The sequence below is a fragment of the Hakea prostrata genome, chromosome 8 (assembly GCF_041222555.1).
Source record: "Hakea prostrata isolate BN-2017 chromosome 8, UWA_Hpros_2, whole genome shotgun sequence".
Lineage (NCBI taxonomy): Eukaryota > Viridiplantae > Streptophyta > Magnoliopsida > Proteales > Proteaceae > Hakea > Hakea prostrata.
Window position 1 is genome coordinate 3,992,773 of NC_142607.1, and position 24,612 is coordinate 4,017,384.

A 24,612-nucleotide genomic window follows, 5' to 3' on the forward strand; every position below is an offset into this window, starting at 1 on the left:
TTGGCAAAAAATCATAAGCAATCCCATTAAGGGAATATGTGCCAGCTCAATTCGACTTTGTGTTCATGGGGAAGCACTGCTTTTGAAGGAAGGGATTTTACTGACTTAATGAGGATCTTAGGAAAGTCCTGATGGAATTAGATTATGCAAAAGTGATCAAGTTTGTGAACAAGCTAAACCTTATTCCAATGGACATTCAAAATATTATGTGGGCTGTTTCTTCTTCTTTTTTTTTTTTTTTTTTTTCTCTCAGCTGCATAATGTTTATTTCTACAATGTTAATTGGGGGCGGAATGCTGTATCTAACTCTCTTGCTTATAAAGATGCCTTCATATCGTACTAGAATCTTTGGCATATTTTAGATTCGAGATTTCTTGAATTATATAATCACGATGCCATGCATGGGTCATGCTTAAATATATGGACTCAATCTTGTTAAAAGAAAAAAGAGGAGAGGGGATCATTTTTGAGCACTGACAAGATAGACTCCATATACAACTCTCTCCTAAATTAGTGATAGAAATGTGTGAAAAAAAATTACAACCTTCTACCTCTAAAAATAAAATAAATTTAGACCTGTCGATCATATGGGTCCTGGTTTTTTGGGTCCAAATGGCTAAATAGCATATAATTTTTTTTTCTTTAGTATTCATCAATGGCATTTATTTTTAAAATATTTTAAACCTGAGTTCCCCCAGCCTTTTTTTTTTTTTTTGGTGAAGAGCTTTATTCATTTAAAAGAGAAGCCCCTGGGATACAAAGTACCAATTCATCAAGTGCAGCCAAGCGAGGGGGGGCGAAATAAGATGCCCAATAGAGCTAATCTATCCTATTGCCTTCTCTTGAGTTGATTTCATTAAAACATCACGAGAGGAAGGCTGTATCTGTATATAATGATGATCTTCCAGGTGGAGTCTCCACTTCTTGTTTCGATTCACGCTTCATTGTCACTTTCAATAATTACTTGCTTTAGATTGAGAGATGCCCTTTGACCTTCTCATTCGCCTTCCATTTGAATGGCTTGTGGTTTCCTCCTTTCGGAAGGGTGAGGGTGTGACCCAGTGATCACGGCAATACCACCAAATCTGTGGGTGTTGGAACCCTTCTGATTGCGGATCCATCAACATTGATTTTGATGTAATGCAAGGAGGTGCACTCCATTTATGCTTTTGAACTCTTTTCTTGATTTGCTATGCTGATGAAGGGCTAGATGCTCTGCGTGTTGATCGGCAGATCTCCATATATGATATGGATTACTCACTGGTCTAGGTCTTATTGAAGCCATCCAAATGTGCCACGATGAGTGTGTTGTATGAGTTCCTCCAATGCTGAATTGTTTCTTCTTGCTAAATTTAACCACCGAGAAATCTGATCTATAAGATTTGTGGATTGATTCCACCAACAAATTCGAGTTTTGACCATACCTGTTTGGCGTGACAATGAAGAGATATGATTAGTAGTGGCCCTTTCTTGTGCGGTGAGCAATATCATTGATTCTACACCCTCTTTCGGATAAGGCGGGTGTGGGGAGCTTTCCATGTACGGTTTCCAAACAAAATGAATTACTTTGGGAGGCTGGAGGTGCCATAAGACAAGCCATGGTATTGAGGACTTTGATTATGATTTTCCATCTATGTCTTAAAATGCCGCTTGATGTTTTCTCCCACATAATTTTGTCTTGACAACTCAATAATGATAATGGAATGCTAAGAATTTTCTCTCGCCAAATCATTCGGCCACCAATCTCCGACTTTGTCCTCATTCCATTTAGTTGTTTCAGGATATCTATAAAGGAAGATACTAGGTTAGGGGACTCACCGGAAGTGGCAGGGGAGCTTGAAGAGCTGGAGTATCTGGGATCCATCTATCCATCCATGGATTGATGTTATTGCCATTGCCAACCATATGCATAATGCCGGGTAGCATCAAGTCTTTAACTTTGATAATGGATCTCCATCCCCATGATGCATTAATAGGAGCTGTGGCTTGCAGAAAGTTACAATTTCGAAGTATTTTTCCTTCATTAATTTGTACCAAAGTGATTGCTTACCAATTATAAGTTCCCAAGCTCTTTTAGCAATAAGAGCAAGATTCCACATTTCCATATTTTTGATGTTAAGACCTCCCAATCTCTTAGGTTTACAAATTGTGTTCCAGTTAATGGAGTGAAAGTGAGATTTTTCTCCATTTGACCAAAAGAAATTTCTATTGGAAGAGTCCAACTCATTGAGGATTTTCTTTGGTAAGATGAAACATGACATGTAGTGAGAGGGAAGAGCTTGTGTGACTGATTGAATAAGAACTGCTTTCCACCTGAGCTTAAGAGTTTTGCTTTCCATCCCCGAAGTCTAAGATTCACTCTTTGAATAAGATTTTGACAATGATGTTGCTTGATCTTTCCACTAAACAATGGGATGCCGAGATAGATGTCAAGATCGGGTAGGAATGATATTGAACTTTTCAGCAAGAAGATTTCTAGTTTGGTTTGGAGTGCTCTTGCCGTAATGAGCTCGCTTTTCTGTCTATTTAGTTGTTGACGGAAGCTAGACAATATTTATTTATGACCTTCGAAATTGGTTAGCTTCAGAGATAGTTGCTTGACCAAATAGAATGAGGTCATCAACAAAAGCTAAGTGTGAAATGCTTTCTCCTCCCTTGCAGAGTTTAATACCTCTAATCTTCTTGCTTAATCGGCCTTTTCTAAGTGACTTGAGAGTAGCTCCGCACATAGAACAAAAGATAAGAAGATAGAGGGTCTCCTTGTCTTAGACCTCTAAAGGGGTGAAAGAATCTAGAGGGTTTACCATTGATAAGGATGGAGAATTGAGGAGTGGTTATGCGAACATGATCCACTTAATCCAATTTAAAGGAAATCCATAAGCTTTAAGAACTCTCTCCACAAATGACCATTCCATTTTGTCAAAAGCTTTACTCATATCAAGCTTGATAGCCATTATGCCTTTCTTCCCTTTTTTCCTTTGATTTATCTTGTGCATGATTTCATGGCCAATCAAAATGTTGTCTTGAATATGTCGGCCTTTTATGAAACCATTTTGATTGAAAGAAATGAGATGGGGCAAGATCAATTTGATTCTGCTCACCATTAGCTTAGAAATGATTTTGTATGTAACATTACATAAGCTAATGGGCCTGAATTCATTGACAGAAGTTGGGACATCAACTTTGGGGATAAGAGAAATGAATGTTTGATTGATTTGTGCTGGGAAAGAAGCAGTGTCAAAGAAATGTTTTACATGCTCAATTAGATCAGATTTGCACAAGCTCCAACTGAATTAAATGCTTAAACTGTTTTTTATGCCAAAAACCATGTCAGAAAGTATGTTACCCGACAGGTGAAGTACAAGGATAAACAAACAACGGAAAAGAAAAGAAAAATCTTGAATTAAAAACAGAAATGTATCCATTAAGCAAAAGAATGAGAGACATCCTAATAAAAAAAAAGAGAGAGAAAAAAAAAAAACCCACTAAATCTGTGTTACAGATAAGGTCCTATTTTCATTTTTTATTTAGAAACCAAGGATTTAAATTTACACTCGTAAATTTTTATTTTTATTTTTTATAGTAAATACTGAATTTTACTAGACAATATACGCAACACTTATGACTACTTATTCAAGAGAAGTTGTAATTGTCTAGCATAGATGGATTAATATGTTGCGCATGTTAGCCATTAGGAATCTACGATCTTATTGTTGTCTTCAGAATAAAAATTAAAAAAAAGCTATAAATCTCAGTTTTAGTTCAATTACATTGCCCAAGACAAACATACTACATAAATAGCACATTGCTGGCTGTAGGTAGGGAAGACAACACGAACATCACTTGGCTTGCATTGTGATTGTAAAAAACCCCAATTATGGGGATTTCTCGAGTCGTATAAAATACTGTATATATAACACCCAAGCCATGCTTGTGAAGACTTAAGACTATGACATAGCTAATGGTGAAGATTGTAAAAAAACTTGTGTTACTCATACAACTCAAACGCACGGTGACTGGTATTATTATTTCTCTTGATTGATGACAAACTCGCTAATCAAACGCTTATTGTTATGACCAAAATCACACGTCCTAGCAAATGAAACTATCATATGCAAACATCAATTTATACTCCTATTTGCGACACCATGATCATCACTTCCAACCTAAAATACAATCAAACAACAAATACTTATCAACAACTATTCCACCAATATTGTTATTGTTGTCAAGCCACTGCTTTTCCATTGAATTTTTTTCTCCTTCTCTTCTTCTTCTTTTTTTTTTTTTTTGGTGATGTGCCCTTCTTCTTATCCTCTCTGTTTGTCGGGAAAAGTACGTTTGAAGTTGAAATTATTGGAGGGAAATAATGTCCGTAAGCGACGGATCTTGGATTTAAAAGTCAAGAGGCTAGATGCAAGGTAGGACTTAAAAGAGGTTGACACGTGTCAGGCAATGATAAGTTATAAGATTCTGATTCTCCTTGATCATAGTCACAGATTCCCTGGTGGAGATATTTGCTGCGGTGGATAATCTAGTATGACGAAAATGCCCCTGAGCATTCATTCACTTTTACCGACAAACCTCTTGGTCACCGAGTTGGACCGTCAAAACCGAGTCACTTTAGTTCAATAGGGATATAATTGACTTTGCACGCGCATATGCGATTTTGAAGTAGCTGCAAGTGGAGAAACGATGAAGTCGGCAATTGTCGGCCGAGAAACCAGGAGGCATAAACGGAGACAACTCCAATCCCTAATTCCAATCCCAATCCCAATCCGTGCGGTATCAATTTTTTTGTTTAATGCGAATCAAGAAGATAAGAAGATAACTATTCGCGGTAACGAATTTTGAAAACCTAGGTTGTTCAGAGTGAAAAAACATGGAAGTTGAACTTTGGATTTCACTAACCCTAGATGTTTAGTTGTTTTTCATACAGAAAAAAGCAAAAATCTGTTTCTCCTACCGAAACTGCCGAATTTCAAAAGCATACTTCCCAAAATACAGGATTACAGATGGACTGAAATGGTTACAGATAAATTCAAGCCTTAACCAATCTTGAAGAGATGAAACCACCTTGGAGAATTTCTGCCTTTTTCCTGGTAGGCTGGCTTCCCAAATAAGCACCCCCATTGCCTCTTCTTCATTAATGTGTTTAAATCTTAAATCATCTTAAGTCTGTTTTCTTTTCCTTGATAAATTCCTTTTTCTCCTTTCTCGATCTGATTGAGGCTGCATTACTGCAGCTGTTCGGGTGGTGTTCATAATTAACTGGTTTTGGTTTTGAAAGGTTGGCTTTCTTTGTATTGTATTTTATTATTGAGTGTTTTTTCTGGGCTTGTTCTGTAAGGGATTTCAGATGTGATTGTACATTTGATTTTGGTTCGTGTATTTGATGATTTTGGTTGGATATATCCATGAAAACGATGTGAATTGGTCATTCAATTAGTAGAGCATGAGTTTTCATTGGTTTATCGAATATTTTGCTAAGGATTTGGTTTTGTAGATCGAATTGAAGAAGCTGTTCTCTATCTTTCTCCGAATCACTCATCTAGATTATTCTCCTCCTTATTGAGCAGAGATAAACGTGTGAAAGGGTTGATTGGGATTATGGATATTGCCGAGGTCGAAGAGAGTCTTTTTGCTGCTAGCGATGCCAAGGTATCCCACACGACTCTATTGTTGAACCTTCAACCAAGGATTTTGGGAAAAAAAAAATATATATCTATGTTCATCTGTAGGCCTTTTACTTGATAAAAGCTTTTGGATTCAATTGATACAATAACTGTCCATATATTTTATTCTCTGGATATTTTGGAATTATGTTAGATAGATAGGTGTTTTTCCTTCAGCACCCCCACTCCAAACTTCTCTTACTTTTTTTTTAATAATAGATATATTGATAAAATTGTAAAAGGTAATAAATTACTATTAATTCAATGTATTATGACGACTATGATGATCATAACAATAACAACTATACATACCATTTGAAGCCTTGTATAAATGTTTTAAGGGTTAGAACTTGGAATCATCACCAGACTTTTTTTTTTTTTTGAATTTTTGGGTTGAAGAATTATCATCAGATTAATTAAACAGGTTCTCTTATCGGAATATATAACAGCTTATAGAGACATACAGAATTTTCAGTTCCACTTAATTGGCTGGTGATTATTGTTTGTCAATGCACATGCAGTTACATGGAGGAATGTGTAGTAAACTCTCTGCAATCCTTTGCAAGATTTTGGACATTTTTCCAGTCATAGAGGCAGCGAGGCCCAGAAGCAAGTCAGGCATCCAGGCTTTATGTTCGTTACATATTGCACTTGAGAAGGCCAAGAATCTTCTTCAGCATTGTTCAGAATGTAGTAAACTTTACCTGGTAAAATTTCTTCACTTTCACATGGATATCTTTATCCCTACATTTATTTATCCAATACTGTGACATTGTAGCATTAATCACTTGTTACACTTTCATGACTGCTTTTGATGGCTGACATCTATTTCATCACTTGAGATCTTATGTTACTAGTTCTCTGTCTTCTAAACTAAGGATTTGTGTATGTGAGTTATTTATTTGAATTTTTGTGACTTCCTCACAGAGTTGGTTGGTATGGTATTTGAGACATGTACATTGCTGAAGTGAAATGAATCTAGTTCTTTGTGTGATTAAACTTATCTGGATGTACATTAAAACATAATATATCTTCTTCAAGTTCCACTTCGAGGGGGAAAATAGTGCTTGCTATTCCTGTGTGGCGACTACCTTGTAAATTGTTCATTTATTGCGACTGTTTTCCTGTGTAGGCTATAACAGGGGACTCTGTTCGCTTAAAGTTTGAGAAAGCAAGTGCTGCTCTTGCAGATAGTCTTAGGCGTGTTGAAGACATTGTCCCTCAAGCAATTGGTTTGCAGGTATTGTTGTAGTTTTTTAAAAAAATGCATCAATTCATGCATTGTTCTTTTTCCCCAAATGATTTGAAACTCCTGATTTCATGTTTCCATCTGATGCTTGGGCTACAGCTCAGGCTGTGTGAGTTGTGTGATGAGCCTTGTATAACCTGAGACCAGGCATGATTCTGTCAAAAATTGAGCAAGAAGTTGCCCTGGGTTGCATCCCTACCTGATGCCACAGTTAAAGTATTCGGTCGCTCAATTTTATACTATGAGTATATGATGACTTAGTTGGTTAGGTTGCATTTTCTTTTTTGTGCCTCATGATGATGGACCTTCTTTAAGATATGACACTAAGATTCAGGACAATTGAAGCACCTGGTTGTGGAAAGTAAACTATCTGAAGTTCCACTGCAGTGATGCAGATTCCTCCTCTCGTTAATTTTGCTATTTTTATGCAAATCATTCTCATTCTTCATTCATTTTCCCGTTGGATGTTGTTTTTCAGTGTGTTTTTCTCTTTTGCAAATTAGAGTCAGTTGCTTTTTAAAGCTGATTTTCATTGTTTTCGTAATTATATTTAGAATGCAAGATGGCATCAATTTTTTAACTTCAATTTTCTTTTTGACAATATCTTTGTAGATTTTGGAGATTGTCACTGAACTTGAAGGGACTGTTTTCTCCATTGGTTTACCAGAGAAGCAAGTTGGTGATGAAGTGATTACATTGCTTCAGCAGGATAGAAAATTTGACAGCAATTGCAATGACAACAATGAGTTAGAAATTTTCCATCAGGCTGCATTGAAGCTTGGCATTACTTCTTCAAAGGCAGCGCTGACAGAGAGAAGAGCTCTCAAGAAGCTGATTGAAAGAGCCCGACTTGAGGATGACAGGCGGAAGGAATCCATCGTGGCTTACCTTTTATATCTTATGAGAAAATACTCCAAGTTATTTAGAAATGAGGTTGCAGATGACAATGATTCTCAGGGATCAGCGCCATGTTCCCCAACTGTTCAGGGCTCTGTAGAAGATGGCAGTGGTCCTGTGGTTAATGGTCAGGTCTTTGATCGACAGTTCTCAAAATTATGTTCCTTTAGTTTCAAGTCTTGTGGTCGTAGATCAGGGCAAATGGCAGTACCGCCTGAGGAGTTGAGGTGTCCTATATCGTTGCAACTCATGTATGACCCAGTCATAATATCTTCTGGACAGACTTATGAGCGGATATGCATTGAGAAATGGTTTAGTGATGGGCACAGAACTTGCCCAAAAACTCAACAACAGCTTTCCCATCAGACTTTAATTCCAAATTATTGTGTCAAGGGTCTTGTTTCTAGTTGGTGTGAGTATAATGGGGTCCCTGTTCCTTGTGGGCCTCCTGAGTCTCTTGATCTAAACTACTGGAGGTTGGCGTTAACTGAATCAGAGTCTACAGATTCAAGATCCATGGAGCGTGTTAGCTCTTGCAAGTTGAAAGCTGTTAAGGTTGTACCTGTGGAGGAGAGTACACTTGCTGTCGAACTTGAAGTAAATGAAGTGGATAATATATCTTCCCCAGAGGAAGATGGTGACCATGTCGACCTAGGCTTGAATCAAGGATATGATAACTTACTAGCCATATTGGACAGACCTGGGGATGCAGAAAAACAATGCAAGGCAGTGGAACAGATACGACTACTGTTAAAGGATGATGAAGAAGCCAGGATTTATATGGGAGCCAATGGTTTTCTTGAGGCTCTGGTAAGGTTTCTAGAGGCAGCCGTCCATGAGGGTAGTCAAAAGGCACAGGAGATTGGAGCTATGGCCCTTTTCAATCTTGCTGTTAACAATGACAGGTTAGTTCAGCTTTTTTTCTGTAAGGTTCTCTGGATAACGGTTATTTCTATTTACCAGTACATGAACATGATGCTAATATCATGACGGTTTTCTTGTAGCATTGGGTTTTTATGTTTTTTCTGAAAATTATCTAGTTCTGTTCTTTACTCTCCTGTTTGAACTAGTAATTTATGTATTCAGTATTGAACTGAGAAGAAAATTTTTCTTCCTAGGTAATTGACGAGTAGTCATGCTATAATGACAATGCAGAATTTGACTACCTTGGTGTTTATAGATGAGAGCATTTCTGCGAAGTCGGTCTTGCTCTTTACATGTCGGCTACTGGATCTAAATAAAAAATGGCCATCATCCTAGGACACTGCTTGTTATAAAATGTTAATATATTCTTTTCAGGAAAGGTTCTTTGAGCCAGCCTTATGCATGCATTATGCCGTACCTGTGGTAGTAATTTTTCTTTAAATGAGAGAAAAAATGATTAAATAAGTAAATAAATGTGAGAGGGTGCAGAGTCCCCTGCTTGCTCAGAGAACCCTTTCCCATTATTCTAATTGAAATGGTGCTTCTTCTTCTTCTTTTTATCTACTCACAAATTAATGTATAGAGTCGTTATTTATTTACTTATTCGTTTGTTTTCAGGAACAAAAAAATGATGTTATCTGCTGGAGTAACTACTTTGCTGGAAGAAATGATCCTGAAGTCGAAGTCATACCAGGCTGCTACTGCTCTCTACCTCAACCTCTCCTGCCTTGATGAAGCGAAGCCGGTCATTGGTTCAAGCCAGGCACTCCCATTTTTGGTCCGTCTCCTGCAAAATGAATCTGGACGGCAGTGCAAGCTTGATGCCCTTCACTGCCTCTACAATCTCTCAATTTACCCCTCAAACATTCCCATCCTCCTCTCAGCTGGCATTGTTGAAGGGCTTCATGCTCTCCTTGTGGAACCTGCTGATCACACTTGGACTGAGAAATCAATTGCTGTCCTTATAAATTTAGCATCAAATAATTCAGGAAAGAAAGAGATAGCATCCATTCGAGGCCTCTTTAGTGCACTGTCTACCATATTGGATAGTGGAGAGCCCATTGAACAGGAGCAAGCTGTATCATGTCTTTTGATATTGTGTAACGGCGATGAACATTGCTGTGAACTGGTCCTAGAAGAAGGTGTGATACCTGCATTGGTCTCAATATCAGTGAATGGAACAGCAAGAGGGAAAGAGAGGGCACAGAAGCTTTTGATGCTCTTCAGGGTGCAGCGTCACAGGGATCCATTACCTGTTCAGAAAAATACTCAGATGCAGCCGGAACCGACTATTGAAGTTCCCCTTCCCACTTCAGAACCAAGTGTTGGAGTTCCCTCTCCGCCTCCGGCTCCAGAGCCACAGACATTGTTTAAGTCCACATCTAAAAGGGTGGGTAAGGCTTGGACTTCTATATGGAAGCACAAGACCTATTCATCGGTGTCATAGTATTAGAGCTTTTGGTTCTAGATAGCCATGTATATTTCTGTTGTATCTTCTTTCTGCCTTCCCCCCCCCCCCCTCCCCCTTTTCTTTTCCTTCCTTCCTTCCAATGGGTTTTATTTGTTGGAAGAGATTTATCTTCTCCACTGTTGTGTTGGACAATTTGCAGCAGGTCAGCATTTTGCTGTCAAGCTGAGATTAGTTCGTAATCATTGGATGGATGGAAGGAGAATTTTCTTGATGGGCCATTTGTCAAATAGCTTCCCATTGCAACCATATGTATTGCTAATCATGTATAATAGGGTTCGAGCATCTTCTTCTTTGTTTTGTTTTTGTTCTTTTAGTTCTTTTAATATTTAATATATATATATATATTCTGTTTATTTTTGGGCCCTCATCATATCAGGTGCAAATGGAACTAAAACCAGTTTAGAGAAATGATAGGATTTAATTAAGTTGGTTCACCGGTCGATGATGGAGGACCAGTTTGATAATCTAACAAGTGTTTTTGCCTCAAAAAACATTGGAAAACTCAGTTTGACAATCGATCTAGTGTATTTGCTTTTGAGAAATGCTAAAATTCTTTTTGGCATCTGATAAAATTTGACTCTAAAAGTTGAAACAATCCGTAGGCATTTCATAAAATTTGTAATCAAATTTAGATGTAGACTTTAAAGTGGTAGATTCTACAAATATCATTTCTAAAACTAGTTTGCATAAATTTAACCCATGCTTAATTTTTTTCTTCAGGAAACTGGTTATTAGGTCAAAAGTACTTCCTAAAGCATAAATTTTCATAAATTTTGATGTATATTGCAAAAGTCATGGTAAACAAATGGGTTTTATCAAATACTTTTCAACTGATTTTTTTTCCTCGAATTAAGAAATATGAGAAGCTGGGTTTTTGATGACTTAACAAATGTTCCTAGGCATTTTATCAGGTGAATCAATGGTTTGAGTTTAAAGATGTGATTTATTGGTCTTGTACCTTTTATTTCTCATGAAAAGGAGACAAGAAAAAATTAAGAAAAGGAAAAAGGTAGAATCCTGCCATTATTTTGATGCTCATCAAATTTCAAATCTCTTGTCCCATCGTTATAATTGAAATATCAGTCTTAATATTTTACAGAAACCAGTAGAATCCACAAAGACGATTTCATCATAGAGACAGATAAAATAAAGAAGATAAGTGAAATCAAACCTTTACCTTACAAGCGCACTAAGAATAATATATTGAAGAAGAATACAAGAGATGAAAAAGAAAGTCTTGAAGAATTGAGCAAGAGAGAAATTACGACTTGAGGAACCAAGTAAGAGAGCAACGTGTGGAATGCAAACCATTATAATGTTGATCAAAAATTACTATTTTAACCTCACTTGTTATTAGAATCAGTTTGTTTTAAGAACCATCGCAAAAAACAGATAGAATTATTTTCTTGGGAAAATTGAAAACAGGTTGAGGCCTGTTTCTTAGCTTTTGAGTTTGTTCAACCTTTTTTTTAAATAGACAGGCGCTATATAAAGTGTACCAAAGGCTACTATTTCTATTTGTCTGGGTTAAAAAAAAAAAATTGAAAATCATGCCAAATACTGTGAAGAAAGATCAGAAACTGTTAACAAAAAGGTCACAAGTTTTTATCATTTAGCATAAAAAAAAGGAAAAAAAAGAAAGAAAGAAAGGAATCCTGCTAATTTGATGTTCGTCAACGTCAACTAACCCACTTTCAAATCTCAACTCTCATGTACCCAGCATCTCTCATTAGCATTACAATTTCGCGCCGAAAATCGAATGGAATTGGATTCTTGTTTTTATCACTTTTCCTCAGCAACTCAAAAGGATTCCATGGAGTCTCTTGCCTCCGATCTATTGCGAGCTTCAATCCTAAAACTGCTGCCCAAATCTTATGTCGATCTTGGATTCTTCGTACGGTAACTATCTTCAATTTCATACTGTCGGTTTTTTTTCTTCTTCCCTTTCTCTTCATCAGGATTGAGATCTGTTTCCTTCTTCACTTTGTGTTTTGTATGAATTCGATTCTGAATTGGTTGCTGGTGTGATTCGTTTCTTGCGCCGCTCGTGTTTATTAAGGACATATGTTGCTTGTTCTTGTCGTAAAATTTAAAAATTATTTATCGATAAATCTCCCGTTTTTATTTCCATCTGAAGGTTTGCATGCATCCTCCTCTATGGAATTGTAATAATTTCCCATTTGATAGCGTAAATTTTTTTAATGAGTTTGAATCTTTTTTCTGTCTGTAACCTATATGAAGAAACTGGAATTGGATGTAAGAAAACAGAATCCTCGTTTTTGTATTCCAATGAATGTCTGTGGTTTCCTTGACGTGCTACAAAAACATAAACATGTACACCTTAACTTGGGGTGTCATGGGTTCTTTACGAGCCGGTAATGTTCCCCTACTGAACTGCTTCAGCAGATATTCTGCAATTTTATGGGAATAATGTCATACGTCTCAGGCTAATAAGTTGTTTCTTTGCCCAATACAACTAGTAGTACACAAAAGAGCCATCCGAGTGTCTCCTGTATGTTACTATCTATTGACAATCTTTTGGTCTTTGGCTGGTTTCACCTGCTGCCTAGTGTGATTCTTGTAAATTGATTCAATTCTTCAGTTGACTCCTCGACGGAGCAAACTCGCATAGCTACCTGATATGTGGATGAATCCTGATTTTTTATGTTTTCAGCTAAGGAATGAGCAACAAAATATGCAGACCTCGTAGGTGCTCAGAGTAAAGACCCTTCAGTTTGAATTGCCATACTTTTTTTCATATTTTGTCGAAACAAAATGGGCTTCTGAAATAATTTAGTCCTCTTATCTACATAAAGGAAAACAAAGAGAGATGCTTATAGTGCAAAATGGGTCTATAGTTCATATTCAAATCCTAAATGTGGTTGGTCCAAGCAAAAAATTCCTCTCCCAGGGAACCTATACTGCAAATCTGCAGTTTGCCCATTAGACTAGTGCTCTGCCAGCAACTTGTGAAGGGATATCCCCTTTTTGCTACTATAACGGGGCTTCCAGCTGCCATTGGGCTTAACTTCGTCCACTGATGTGCATTGCAACTGTTGTTTCTTATGGTGAGAAGTTAGAACTAGTGGAATTACCTTGCCATCTGGCAGAAGTATTTTCAGTAGAAACAGTATCATGTGGTAAAAGATATATGAAACAAAGGTTCACTTGACTTTCTGAACAGATGACTGTTTCTTTTATGGATAGTTACTGAAGGCAATGACAAGCTGTTGTCACAGTTCTGACCTTCCATTTTTTCCCCACATGGTGTTGTGTTTTATTGCTATCATGTGAGGGGAACTTTGTAACATTGGATTGACATGCTCTGCTTTTATTCTTTTGCAGACATACCTGGAGATGGTAGATGTTTGTTTCGTTCTGTGGTTCATGGAGCTTGCTTGAGAGAAGGAAAATTATCTCCAAGTGAGAGCGTTCAAAAGGAATTAGCGGATGAGCTCAGAGCTAAGGTATGCCATGGAATAATATTTTCACTTTCTGTATCTGGATGCTTAGTTGACATATGACCTTCCCCAGGTCCCTGCAAAGGGGGCATAACACTGCATACATCATGACCGTGGCCATGGTGGCAGGAGACTCATGCACGGGGTACACTCCTTTTTATACTTGCGTCAATGTATCTTCCACTATAGCTCATTTGGTGCTTCCCATGATTTATGGATAACCCTGTCAGTTAATGCAGACCTACATGGAGACTGTTTTGATTGAACCTGCAATTTTTTTCCATGAAGTCCAGAAGTATAATTTTACTTTTAAGTTGTGCAAATGATGAAAGATCTGCAAGTTTCTTTTCCATCAAAGGAGTAGGAAACATTCATATAATCCTGACATTTCTTGTGAATAGCCGGGTCTCCTCAATTATTAATTGAATTCTTTAAGTTTTTTTTGGATGAATAAATAATATATAAGTATAATTCTTGAATTCTTTAAGTTTATTTACTTGAAAAATTGGCTATGTCTCTGTCCTTAATGTTGATTGCTGTTATCAATCTTCGAATCTCATTTTTCTCATCTTTATTACAAAACGCAAATGATTTGTTCAGGTTGTGGATGAATTCATAAAGCGGCGTGAAGACACTGAGTGGTGAGTTTCTTCAATTATCGTTGGTTCAATATCTCATACAGCATGAATGTTGATACCAATTGCCGATGTCTCCTTATTTCATGGATAGGAAGTAGTGTCTCTTCAATGAGTTCAGATGTTTGTACCAGGTGGTACTTGCTGTGTAATTTATTACTAGATCATAGGTCCAGGTTATTAGAAGGCTGATGAGTTAATGGATCCACCTTCCAAACATATTTGATTGCCTATCTTGGACGATGAAGTTTGAATAATACTGTGATGATCCATCTACGGAATTTGCAGGTTTCTTGAAGGTGATTTTGATTCATATGTTAAACAGATGAGACAGCCTCATATCTGGGGAGGAGAACCTGAGCTCTTAATGTCCTCACATGTGCTAAAGTAAGTCTTTATTTTCAAATGCAAAAAAAACTTTCTTAATTGTATCCCTCATTATTCTAGTGAGCTGGAAAGGACTTTGTGTTCAGCTTAGCTTACGGAAGAGTTGGTGTCCCATGTGGCTGACTGAGATGTTCTTTGGAGCTACATCACCTTGTATATTCTTTTACCTAGAGACATACTGTTTCAGGTTATCACCATCCAATCAAGAGCTAAATGATTAAGCATTTGATTTTCCCTCCTTTGTTAATTAGGAATTGTATTATTCTCTAAAACAAGGGCAAGCCTTGGTGCAAAATTTAAGGTTGCTTCATCGTGACCAAGTGAAAGTAGGGTAAGGCAGTGTACATGATGGCCCTCCCCAGGCCCCATCGTACTGAGAGCCTAGTGCATTGGGTACACCTGTTTCTATTTAGAACAATTTGTGAGTTGACTTGGAATGGCTGTATGATCTATGAAGTGCATGACAATTGACAGCCCAGTCCATTTCTTTGCTTCCATACGCCATATCACTCATGAGGGTTCTTACATATTAACTTTTGACTGCAGGATGCCTATCACTGTCTATTTGAAGGATAAGAATTCTGGTAACCTCAGAATCATAGCCGAATATGGTAAAGAGTATGGCAGGGACAACCCAATCTGTGTGCTGTATGATGGCTGTGGACACTATGATGCATTGCAAAACCCTAACTGTGGACCACAAGACAACATGTGAGATTTTCGGTAACCCTGCCAGTATGTCTTTTAGCTAGGGCATTTTAGACCATAGTTTTCAAGCTGTTACTTAGGCAGCTGGGTGCATCTCCAAGGGCCAGTCAGTTGCCTATGTTATTCTAACTAAGCAATGCCGGGGAGCCTTGGGATGCGCAGGACTTTGGGTGGTCATTATTTTGTTGCTTAAGTAATTTTTACATTCTTAGTGCTTTGTGTACAAACTTGTGCATAGATGAGAGACATGGGATCAATTAGTACCCCAAAAAAAAAACGATTAAGAAAGAAATTAAACTTCAGTAATTCACTTCTCTTGTTGGTGATGCTCTAAAAAAGCATCCAAGTGCACAAGGCTCCCACTAATGCAGGGCCTAAGAGGAGCAAGTGTACCTGGTGATACTCCCTGGTTTGCAGGACTGCTGTTTTCAAGATCTGAACCCACAATCGATAGGTTACAATAGCACAACTTTTAACTTCAGCAGAACTTTTAACTTCTGTGCCAAGGCTTGTCTACTTCTTGTGATGTTGTAAGCATAATTATATTATTGCGATGCTAGATGTAATGAAAACCTACAAAAATAAAAACAAACGGGTGCCTAGTGAGCCTAGCGACACTTAGGCAATGCCTTGTCACCTAAGCACTTAGGTGGTCCTCTGATGCCTAGATGGCTTGACAACTATGCTTGAAACTCATGGACAATTCATTTGTATGAAAGCAGTATGATTTATTTCAGGTAGGAAGCTAATAGTCATACTGATATTTGCCCACAGCAACAAGAATTTTGGTCTTACAAAGTTGTTTTGGAATGGCAGGTGCAAGAAAAGATGGTCGTTGTTTAGGTAAGAACTGCTGGATTTGGCAAACATCCTATATACTCTATATCGAGCACATTGTTACAAAATCCTATTTGTACAAGATTATACTTGATGAATCCAAGTGAGAGATGTGATTCATGATTCATCTGGCAATTCAGATTTTCTATGCTCAGGGAACCTGGTCTGTTGCACAATGTGTTGAGGATCTTCTACATGCCAGTTACCATTTAGACCAGGTTGATTTTGGAATTTCCTGCTCTTGGCATGTTATTGTTGGACAGTAACAGAAAGCGACGACATGCATAACTATACTGTGCTGAAACTTGATTCTCCACATGAAACCTCTCTGTTTCAGTTAGCTTATCAGTTAATTGCTGATATTTTCAACTACACTGAGTAATTTGCACTGGAGAATAATCTTTGTCTTTTTGCAATAAGATTTGTTCAGCTCGTCAACATTCACCCTCCTCAGGAGTTTTCATTTATGATTTTTTTTTACCATATGACTTGGAAACAACTCCTCATCTAGCAATATTTCCCAGGTTAGAGTTTCTTCAGCTGTGTTTGGACTTTGGGAAGATTGATTATCATCTATAACTCTCTCAGCCAGGCTTGATAAAGGTATCTTTTTCACCATCAATTAAGAGAAACCGGCCCTGATAAATCTCTCTTTAAGTCTTAACCCTCTGAAACTCTTTTTGTTCTTCTTTTGTGGGGTTCTTCATTATGGGTAGCACTGGTAGAATCTGACTAGCAACAGGCAACATTCCATTATCAATACCGACACACACGCCATCCAGTCCTCGTTGTCTACCCGTCTTTCAGTTGGCCTGGGAAACCAATTTGTATCCATTTGAAATCTTTGGCCCGTGATCTGACAACTCACTGGTAGTATTTCAAAACTAATTTCATTATTTGCTTGAGCAATATTTTGAACTTACGTGAAAAAGAAATTATAACAAATTTTTTTTTTTCCGATTTAATGGCGTGCACCAGTAAAATTATCATAGTATGGATATAACTCTATACGGATAAATATCTCATAAAAAAAATAAAAAAAAAGAAAAAAAGAAAAGGAGAGGCTATATAAGGATAAAAGAAAAACAAGATATAATGATTAGGGTTTGAATCTTCTCCGTGTCATGATAGGGGTTTGCTATCAAACAATAGAATAAATGTTGATAAAATAAATGCGAATCACTTTTCCGTCGGATCATGACATTTTTTTTATCACCAATTTTGTATAGCCCCGTGGTAGAGTTCGGATCGTTTTCGGAAAGCATTCTGTGCTCTTGCAACGGCTGTTGACCACAAATTACAATGGTGCCCACAGGATAAAGGTGATGGATGGGGTTTATTTATTTTTTAAAATATTTATTATTTTACTTGTAGGCCCCACAGGATAAGGGGAGATTATCTACACTCCTGTGAAACTCATTGGAGATCCCACTATCAGTTTCAGATATTTTCACAAACTTCCACGTAGGAGGTCAGAGTTTGAATCCCTTCGGGGCCGGGGCGAAAGCCCCGCCTATATTAATTATATAAAAAACGCCTTGAGGATGTAGTCATGGTGCGCGTAAGCTGGAGCACATAGTGTTTCCTTGACGGGAAATGATCAGACTCAAGTGCCTAATGAATCTCTCCTATTGTATGATGAAGAAGTGTAATAAAGCACATATACCTCCACCCTAACAAGTAAAAGATGCTTAAATTAATTATCATGTCACATTTTCTTCCTCTCTCCAGAATTTTTAAATATTAATTATCATGTCACATTTTCTTCCTCTCTCCAGAATTTTTAAATTTTATTTCTTGACAGGCAAACATAGAAAGTTTAAGTGAAGATCCGATCCGGCCTACTCGGCCGGGTTGAGTGTAATTGTAAGCTGAGTAGTGTTCTATTGCTTAAACCCTAGATGACACGTAGGAATCCGCGCGAACCGCATTGGTTCAGAAACTGCAGACTGTGGAGAGACGACGATACTATAGAATAGAGAGAGAGAGAGGGGACGGAGGGAGAGAAAGTAGGGAAGGGCGGGCTTAAACGGAAAAATCCCATCTCATTTGCTAACTTCGATCTTCTCGGTTTCACTGCCGAATTCTGACAACTCCATCTGCATGGCTCAGCTACAAGCCCTTTCTTCCCTTCCATCCTGCGATCTCGTTTCCCATGGCAACAAGAGATATGGTAAAAATCTTGTTTTGCTTTGATCCCTAATGTTGTCTTGCTTCTTCTTCGTCTGCATTTCATGATTTCATCTGCTCAAGGGTGTGAATGAGTTATTTTATGAGGTTTAACTGAATATTATTGTGTAAAGTCCTAATCTTGTGGTTGAATTCATGGATTACGTTATTCTTAGTTCCATCTGTTTCGGGAATTTCTGAAGTTCTTCTGCGAGGTTTAACTGCATATTATTATGTAAAGTTTTAATCTTGTGGTTAAATTCATGGATTACGTTATTCTTAGTTCCATCTGTTTCGGGAATTTCTGAAGTTCTTCTGCGAGGTTTAACTGCATATTATTATGTAAAGTTCTAATCTTGTGGTTAAATTCATGGATTACGTTATTCTTAGTTCCATCTGTTTTGGGAATTTCGTTTATTAAAGTTACTGATTGAACAAGTTCTGCCTAGCTCCTTGGCGATGTTTCCCTACCTTTAAAAATTATGTTGTGGACTTGTGGGACGAAAATAGTTTAAATGGGCGAAATGAAACTATATGAAACTATGCTGGTTAAAAGAAAAACTCATTTTTTGCTTTATTGGGCTAGTATTCTTATGCGTTGTATTTTGAATAAGCTCAATAAGCTCAGTTCTTGTTCCAGAGTCGACTCAAATTCGTGATAAGTTATGCTGCTTGGGGAGGTTGTCTTCAAATCAAGAGGTACTGTTTTCATTAACTCCCTTCTTGTCCGACAATACAGGTACTGCTCTGACTTACGTTATAATGGATTGATGAGTTGAATTTGTTCCTTTCTTTTTGTTATTAGTTAGGGGCAAAGTCTAGTGGGCTCCATGGGAACACAATTGTTCATCAAAAGAGAAACCTTATTCAGGTTTCTGGTGGGCGAGGTATGTTTGTCATTTATGATAGTTGCTTATTGGAACCATCGAGTTTGAGTTTTTTGAAGCACAGCCTCCATGTTAATTAGTTTAACAACATAATCTGATTAAAAAGAAGAAGATGCAATATATTATTTGAATGTGGAAGAACATAAGTCTGGATTGATCTTGTGCTACCATGTTTTGTGACGTAATTCGTTGGTTTTTACTTACAGCTATTCAGGCTGTATTGACTAATGAAAAGGAGAGTGATGTTTCTGCATCTCCAAAGGCTGGAGGGTTGCGTGGAAAATTGAATAAAGTGGTTTTGGCCTACAGTGGTGGCCTGGACACCTCAGTAATTGTGCCATGGTTGAGGTAAGTGTCCTGTATTTCTTACTTAATTGGTGTTTTGGGCTTCCTGGCTTCATAAATTCAGCCCAATATGTTTTCTGTATTTCTTTTTGTTTCCTGAACGAAAATAGAATCTCTCCTTTCACTTACAAATCCTCTTAGATATTTGAAACAAATATCAAAGAGTTTTTAGTGTCTCTTGCATTGTTTTTAATAAGGAGAGATACCTGCCGTAGAATATTTCATTTTGATAGATCTCCAGTGAAGTTTGCACCAGGTTGGGGCTGGGGCTGGGGCTTTCACAATCTAGAAGCAGATAAGGTAGTTAAACTTGGAGCCTATAGGAGCACAATGTATGTTTGGGTGTATTATGTATTTGATAATATAGGATTGTCATGGCTTATTGTTTTCTCTACAACCTTTATAATATTACTTCACATGACCTCTTTAATCTTTCTATATTAAGAAGCATTGTTTCTCTTTATATATTTAACTATTATGAATTATCATTATATCTTGTTTTGTTTCAATTGGTGCATAAGCTTCTAATGTTCCCTGTTAAATATTTTGGTTTCTTAATTCTTTTATTACCATTATTCTTTGTGTATTGCAGGGAGAATTATGGGTGTGATGTTGTTTGCTTCACTGCAGATGTTGGTCAAGTATGTCACAAGCACAATTGTATACTTTGACATTGAGTTATACATTTATGGAGGATTAAGTTTTTCCTCTAGAACAGTTTTCTTCAGTTGTTGGTATATTTATTATGAGTGTGATGTATCAAGAGTTAGTATTTTTATACCTCTGTATTAAGTACCAGCTTTGAATGCCTCTTTATAGGGACTTAAGGAAATGGAGGGGTTGGAAGCAAAGGCCAAAGCAAGTGGAGCTTGTCAATTAGTTGTAAAGGATTTGAAGGAGGAATTTGTGAGAGATTATATATTTCCTTGTTTGCGTGCTGGTGCAATATATGAAAGGAAGTATTTGCTGGGAACCTCTATGGCTCGTCCTGTTATTGCTAAGGTGAAGAACAAAATCACCTAAGTAACTGGTTTCTGATGTCCTGTACAATGAACAAATGCTTTGATTCTGCATGCACCACTTGACTTTGAACTTGGGTCCTTGGGATGTTCATTATAGAAATAGAACACATGATGTTCCCGAGTAACTCCTTGAGATGTTCATTATAAAAATAGAACACATGACGTTCATGAGTAACTCCTTGAGATGTTCATTATAAAAATAGAACACATGATGTTCACGAGTAACTCCTTGAGATGTTCATTATAAAAATAAAACGCATGATGTTCACGAATAACTCATGGGTTAGATAAGGATTGTATTGCTTTCTTTGTATGGATGTTGGAGAACAGAGTCCCCACTGCAATCACATGAAATATTCAGTGGATCTCATCTCATCTATCTTTTTTTCAAATATCTTATTATTACTATTTTTATTTTTGTTAAATAAATGTTGGGAACCATTGCTTTTATATGCATAGCAGTTAGCTAAGAATGTGGGGCCTGTGCTATCCATCATTGAACTACATAGATTAAGATCACAGGTACATGTATGATGGTTATGTAGAAATAAGTAATTAAGTTGTTTGAATCTAGCAGTTTAATGTTCAGGCATAGATTGCATCATGCCCTCAAAAGGATGTGCCTTCTTTTCTTTTGGGTGGGGTGGGGTCTGCTTTAAAGCAAGGATCTTGGTTTTTTGAATACATGGCACCAGTTGAGCGATGGTCAGCAGAGCAGCAGGGGATGCCAGGCAGCAGAGGGACCCAAATCCTTTGAAGTAGTGGTCGTTGTGAGGTTGCTTTTTTGTGTTCATGTGTGTGCGTTGTGCTTTCAGATAAGATATTGTTCTTTGTGGCTTCTCCGATAAATCACTAAATGGATTTGGTTTCAGGTGGAAGGCTCTTCTTTTTTGCTATCTTTGTGGTATTGCTGTTTTGATGTATTCTCTCTTTTCATTGTCTGTAGAGTGATGATCACGATCCCTTACCCCACCCAAAATAAATAAAAAATTGATGTGCTATTGCAATTTTTTTGCCATCAGGCCATGGTTGATGTTGCCAGGGAAGTTGGGGCGGATGCTGTTTCACATGGATGCACTGGGAAGGGAAATGATCAAGTGAGTCTCTCAACTGGCTTTCCTGAAACCCGTACTGCTTCCTAATGTCGTGAATCTAATGTGTTTGTAGGTCTGATTGATCTTGTGAGTCTCGACAGGGTATTTTAAAACCTATACTGTTCTCTAACATTGTGAAAGCTGATGTGATTGTAGGTCCGATTTGAACTGACTTTTCTTGCTTTGAATCCTGAACTAAATGTCGTGGCTCCATGGAGAGAATGGGAAATACAAGGGCGAGAAGATGCTATTGAATATGCAAAGAAACACAATGTACCTGTACCAGTTACTAAGAAATCTATCTATAGCAGAGACCGGAACTTATGGCACCTCAGTCATGAGGTAGATTTACCTGCTTATTTTGTTTTTCTGGTGTTTTAGTACATTCAGCAAACTTAGTTATTCATAAAGTTTATGCTACGGTAGAATAATGGTTAATTATTCAACTTTTAGTAATTAAAAAACAAGATGTATGTAATTATTATTATCAAGCAATTATTATCCTTTAATTAGTTAGATACATGGGTTGAAGTTGGTTTATTTGTGACCTCTATGTAAGAGGAGAATTATAAGGAACATTTATCTTGGCAATTAAAATTAGTAGTGAAAGTTAGGCTCCCTTTGTAAACCGGACGTAAAACTTCGTCTGTAAAGCTAAAACACCTATTTTATCTCCTGATTCTTATTTCTCTCCAATATCTCTTTCTGTTCTTTTTTTTTTATTCTATTTGAAATATCTGTGCATGTAACAGGTTATGATCCAATAAGATTCCTCTTGGGATGTGAAATTGAGGGTGGATATGATAAATCCATTATAAAAAAATCAACTTTATTGTCATTTATTTTAAAAATATATGCAGAAAACGCAGCATGTTTATCATCTGCGAATGTCATACAACAGAGGTCAGTGAATTCGTTACAGAAATTTGTTTTATAAACCATTCATGCAGTAAATAAAGAATCCTCAAAATTGGGCGTATAGTTTTTGACCAGAGGATTCTTCGAAGGTCCAGAGTTAACCCTGCACGCCTCCTAATGGTACTAATAACTTTAAAAATAAATAAATCTCTCTTGACGATTGTCTCCTGGCTTTTAAATACCTGTTATCAGACTTTAATAGTCATTTGTATTTTTGATCCCTTGATTTTATTTTGTAAACATTTTGTCCTTGGTAAAATCTACTATGAAAAGTGAAATCTATTCATCACGTTCACTGGATCCAGTATATTTTTATAGGTTTCAGATGGAAATAATCTAATATTTGCTTATTGTTGATATGTGTGATTGAAGGGAGACATTCTAGAAGACCCTGCAAATGAGCCAATGAAGGATATGTACATGATGACTGTTGACCCAGAAGCTGCACCCAATGAACCTGAGTAAGTTGGCAGCTCTCATAGGGAGGCACGGGGCTGTTTCCTGTTACAGAGTTTCATGTTTTTCCTGATTTCCCCCTCACATGTGTGCTTGTTGCATGCCAGGTATCTGGAGATTGGAATTGTTTCAGGACTTCCCGTCTCATTGAACGGAAGAGAGCTCTCTCCAGCATCTCTTCTCACTGAGCTTAATGAAATTGGTGGTAGACATGGGATTGGCCGTATAGACATGGTTGAAAATCGTCTTGTTGGAATGAAAAGCCGTGGGGTTTATGAAACACCTGGGGGAACAATCCTCTTCACTGCTGCCAGAGAACTTGAGTCGTTGACACTTGATCGGGAGACTATGCAGGTTAAAGATTCACTGGCTCTAAAATATGCTGAGTTAGTATATGCTGGTAGGTGGTTTGATCCACTTCGGGAGTCCATGGATGCTTTCATGGAGAAGATAACAGAGACTACAACAGGGTCAGTGACCCTGAAACTGTATAAAGGATCCATCATGGTGGCAGGTCGGAAAAGTCCACACAGCCTGTATAGGCAAGATATATCATCATTTGAGAATAGCCAGATATACAATCAGGCTGACGCTGCTGGTTTCATACGGCTGTATGGTCTCCCAATGAGAGTTCGAGCAATGCTGGAGAAGGGTATCTGAAGATCTCTCTCTCTCTCTCTTTATAATGTAGGTAAGGTTTGTTTATTCAGTAGGTGTTTGTTGAACCCAAACCAAGGAAGCAGAGGGAGTTCAGTTGTTCTGTAGTCTCGTTGTTGCGAGATAATTAGATGCCGACCCTGAACTGGAACCTGTGTTCATTTTAGAAAAGTGTCATTAGCGAGTCTTTTTGGTAGCAAATTTTTGTTTTTGTGCTGTTAGTGTTGCCAGTTGCATCGTAGTGTGATTTTTTAATTTCTGTTTGAAGATTCTATTCTATTGTGTCCCAATTGAGCCCATTTATGTGATTGTTGGTGAACTGTAATGTTTATGCATGTACAGGCGTGGTTGGCTGATAATGGATGTGCCAAATTGGTCAGTGTAATGTACACCTTAGCTCGCCTGGTAGTAGTAAATTTGCAGCCGATCCCGTGGTTGAGCTTAACAAGATAAATTCCAGGAATCACGAGCACCATGGTTTTAGGATATTAGGTCCAAAAAGCTGAGGGTCTCGATCAGTTTAGGCACACTTTTGACTAATCTTCTTAGATATATACAGAGTCTTAACCATTTTCTTTTTGAAACTGATAGCTTTGTATGACCAGGGTGGGGGATAACTTCCTTGTATATACGACGCTTGGCTCAATCCGGAAGAGATTTGAACTCTTGTTTTCATGCCGCTAGGTGTTGGTCTTTGTTAATTGAGCATATGTGCAAGGATATAAAACTGGGGTTGAGTTCAGTGGTCGCGACCGATGGTTTGGATCTGTTGGATCATTTTGAGACCGTGACTCATTTCAAATTAAAAATTATGTAAGTC

General features: G+C 37.5%; 3 protein-coding genes across 5 annotated transcripts; all 3 read left to right on the top strand.

Moving 5' to 3' along the window:
* Nucleotides 1-4,695: 4,695 nt before the first annotated feature.
* On the top strand, nt 4,696-10,259 carry LOC149006358 (U-box domain-containing protein 6-like). Of its 3 annotated transcripts, none has more exons than XM_089165987.1 (7): nt 4,696-5,102; nt 5,247-5,290; nt 5,580-5,661; nt 6,197-6,382; nt 6,808-6,915; nt 7,537-8,726; nt 9,364-10,259. In XM_089165987.1, exons 3-7 carry the CDS (start codon nt 5,611-5,613, stop codon nt 10,190-10,192), a joined length of 2,364 nt encoding a protein of 787 aa, XP_089022113.1. In that variant the 5' UTR covers nt 4,696-5,102; nt 5,247-5,290; nt 5,580-5,610; the 3' UTR covers nt 10,193-10,259. The 3 variants fall into 3 exon arrangements, with proteins under 3 accessions (XP_089022113.1, XP_089022114.1, XP_089022112.1); XM_089165988.1 differs by lacking the exon at nt 5,247-5,290 and having other exon boundaries at nt 4,696-4,840; nt 4,940-5,102; XM_089165986.1 differs by lacking the exon at nt 5,247-5,290.
* Nucleotides 10,260-12,000: 1,741 nt separating this feature from the next.
* LOC149006359 (OVARIAN TUMOR DOMAIN-containing deubiquitinating enzyme 4-like) lies at nt 12,001-17,216 on the top strand. The gene is made up of 7 exons (XM_089165989.1): nt 12,001-12,115; nt 13,562-13,683; nt 14,278-14,318; nt 14,601-14,699; nt 15,246-15,410; nt 16,224-16,250; nt 16,774-17,216. The coding sequence occupies exons 1-7, from the start codon at nt 12,091-12,093 to the stop codon at nt 16,808-16,810; spliced, it is 516 nt and encodes a 171-aa protein (XP_089022115.1). The 5' UTR covers nt 12,001-12,090; the 3' UTR covers nt 16,811-17,216.
* Nucleotides 17,217-18,160: 944 nt separating this feature from the next.
* LOC149006360 (arginosuccinate synthase family) lies at nt 18,161-24,179 on the top strand. Its single transcript, XM_089166323.1, has 10 exons — nt 18,161-18,417; nt 19,054-19,112; nt 19,219-19,300; nt 19,507-19,648; nt 20,238-20,286; nt 20,465-20,647; nt 21,690-21,764; nt 21,918-22,103; nt 23,052-23,140; nt 23,243-24,179. Exons 1-10 carry the CDS (start codon nt 18,348-18,350, stop codon nt 23,793-23,795), a joined length of 1,488 nt encoding a protein of 495 aa, XP_089022449.1. The 5' UTR covers nt 18,161-18,347; the 3' UTR covers nt 23,796-24,179.
* The last annotated feature ends 433 nt before the right edge of the window (nt 24,180-24,612 follow it).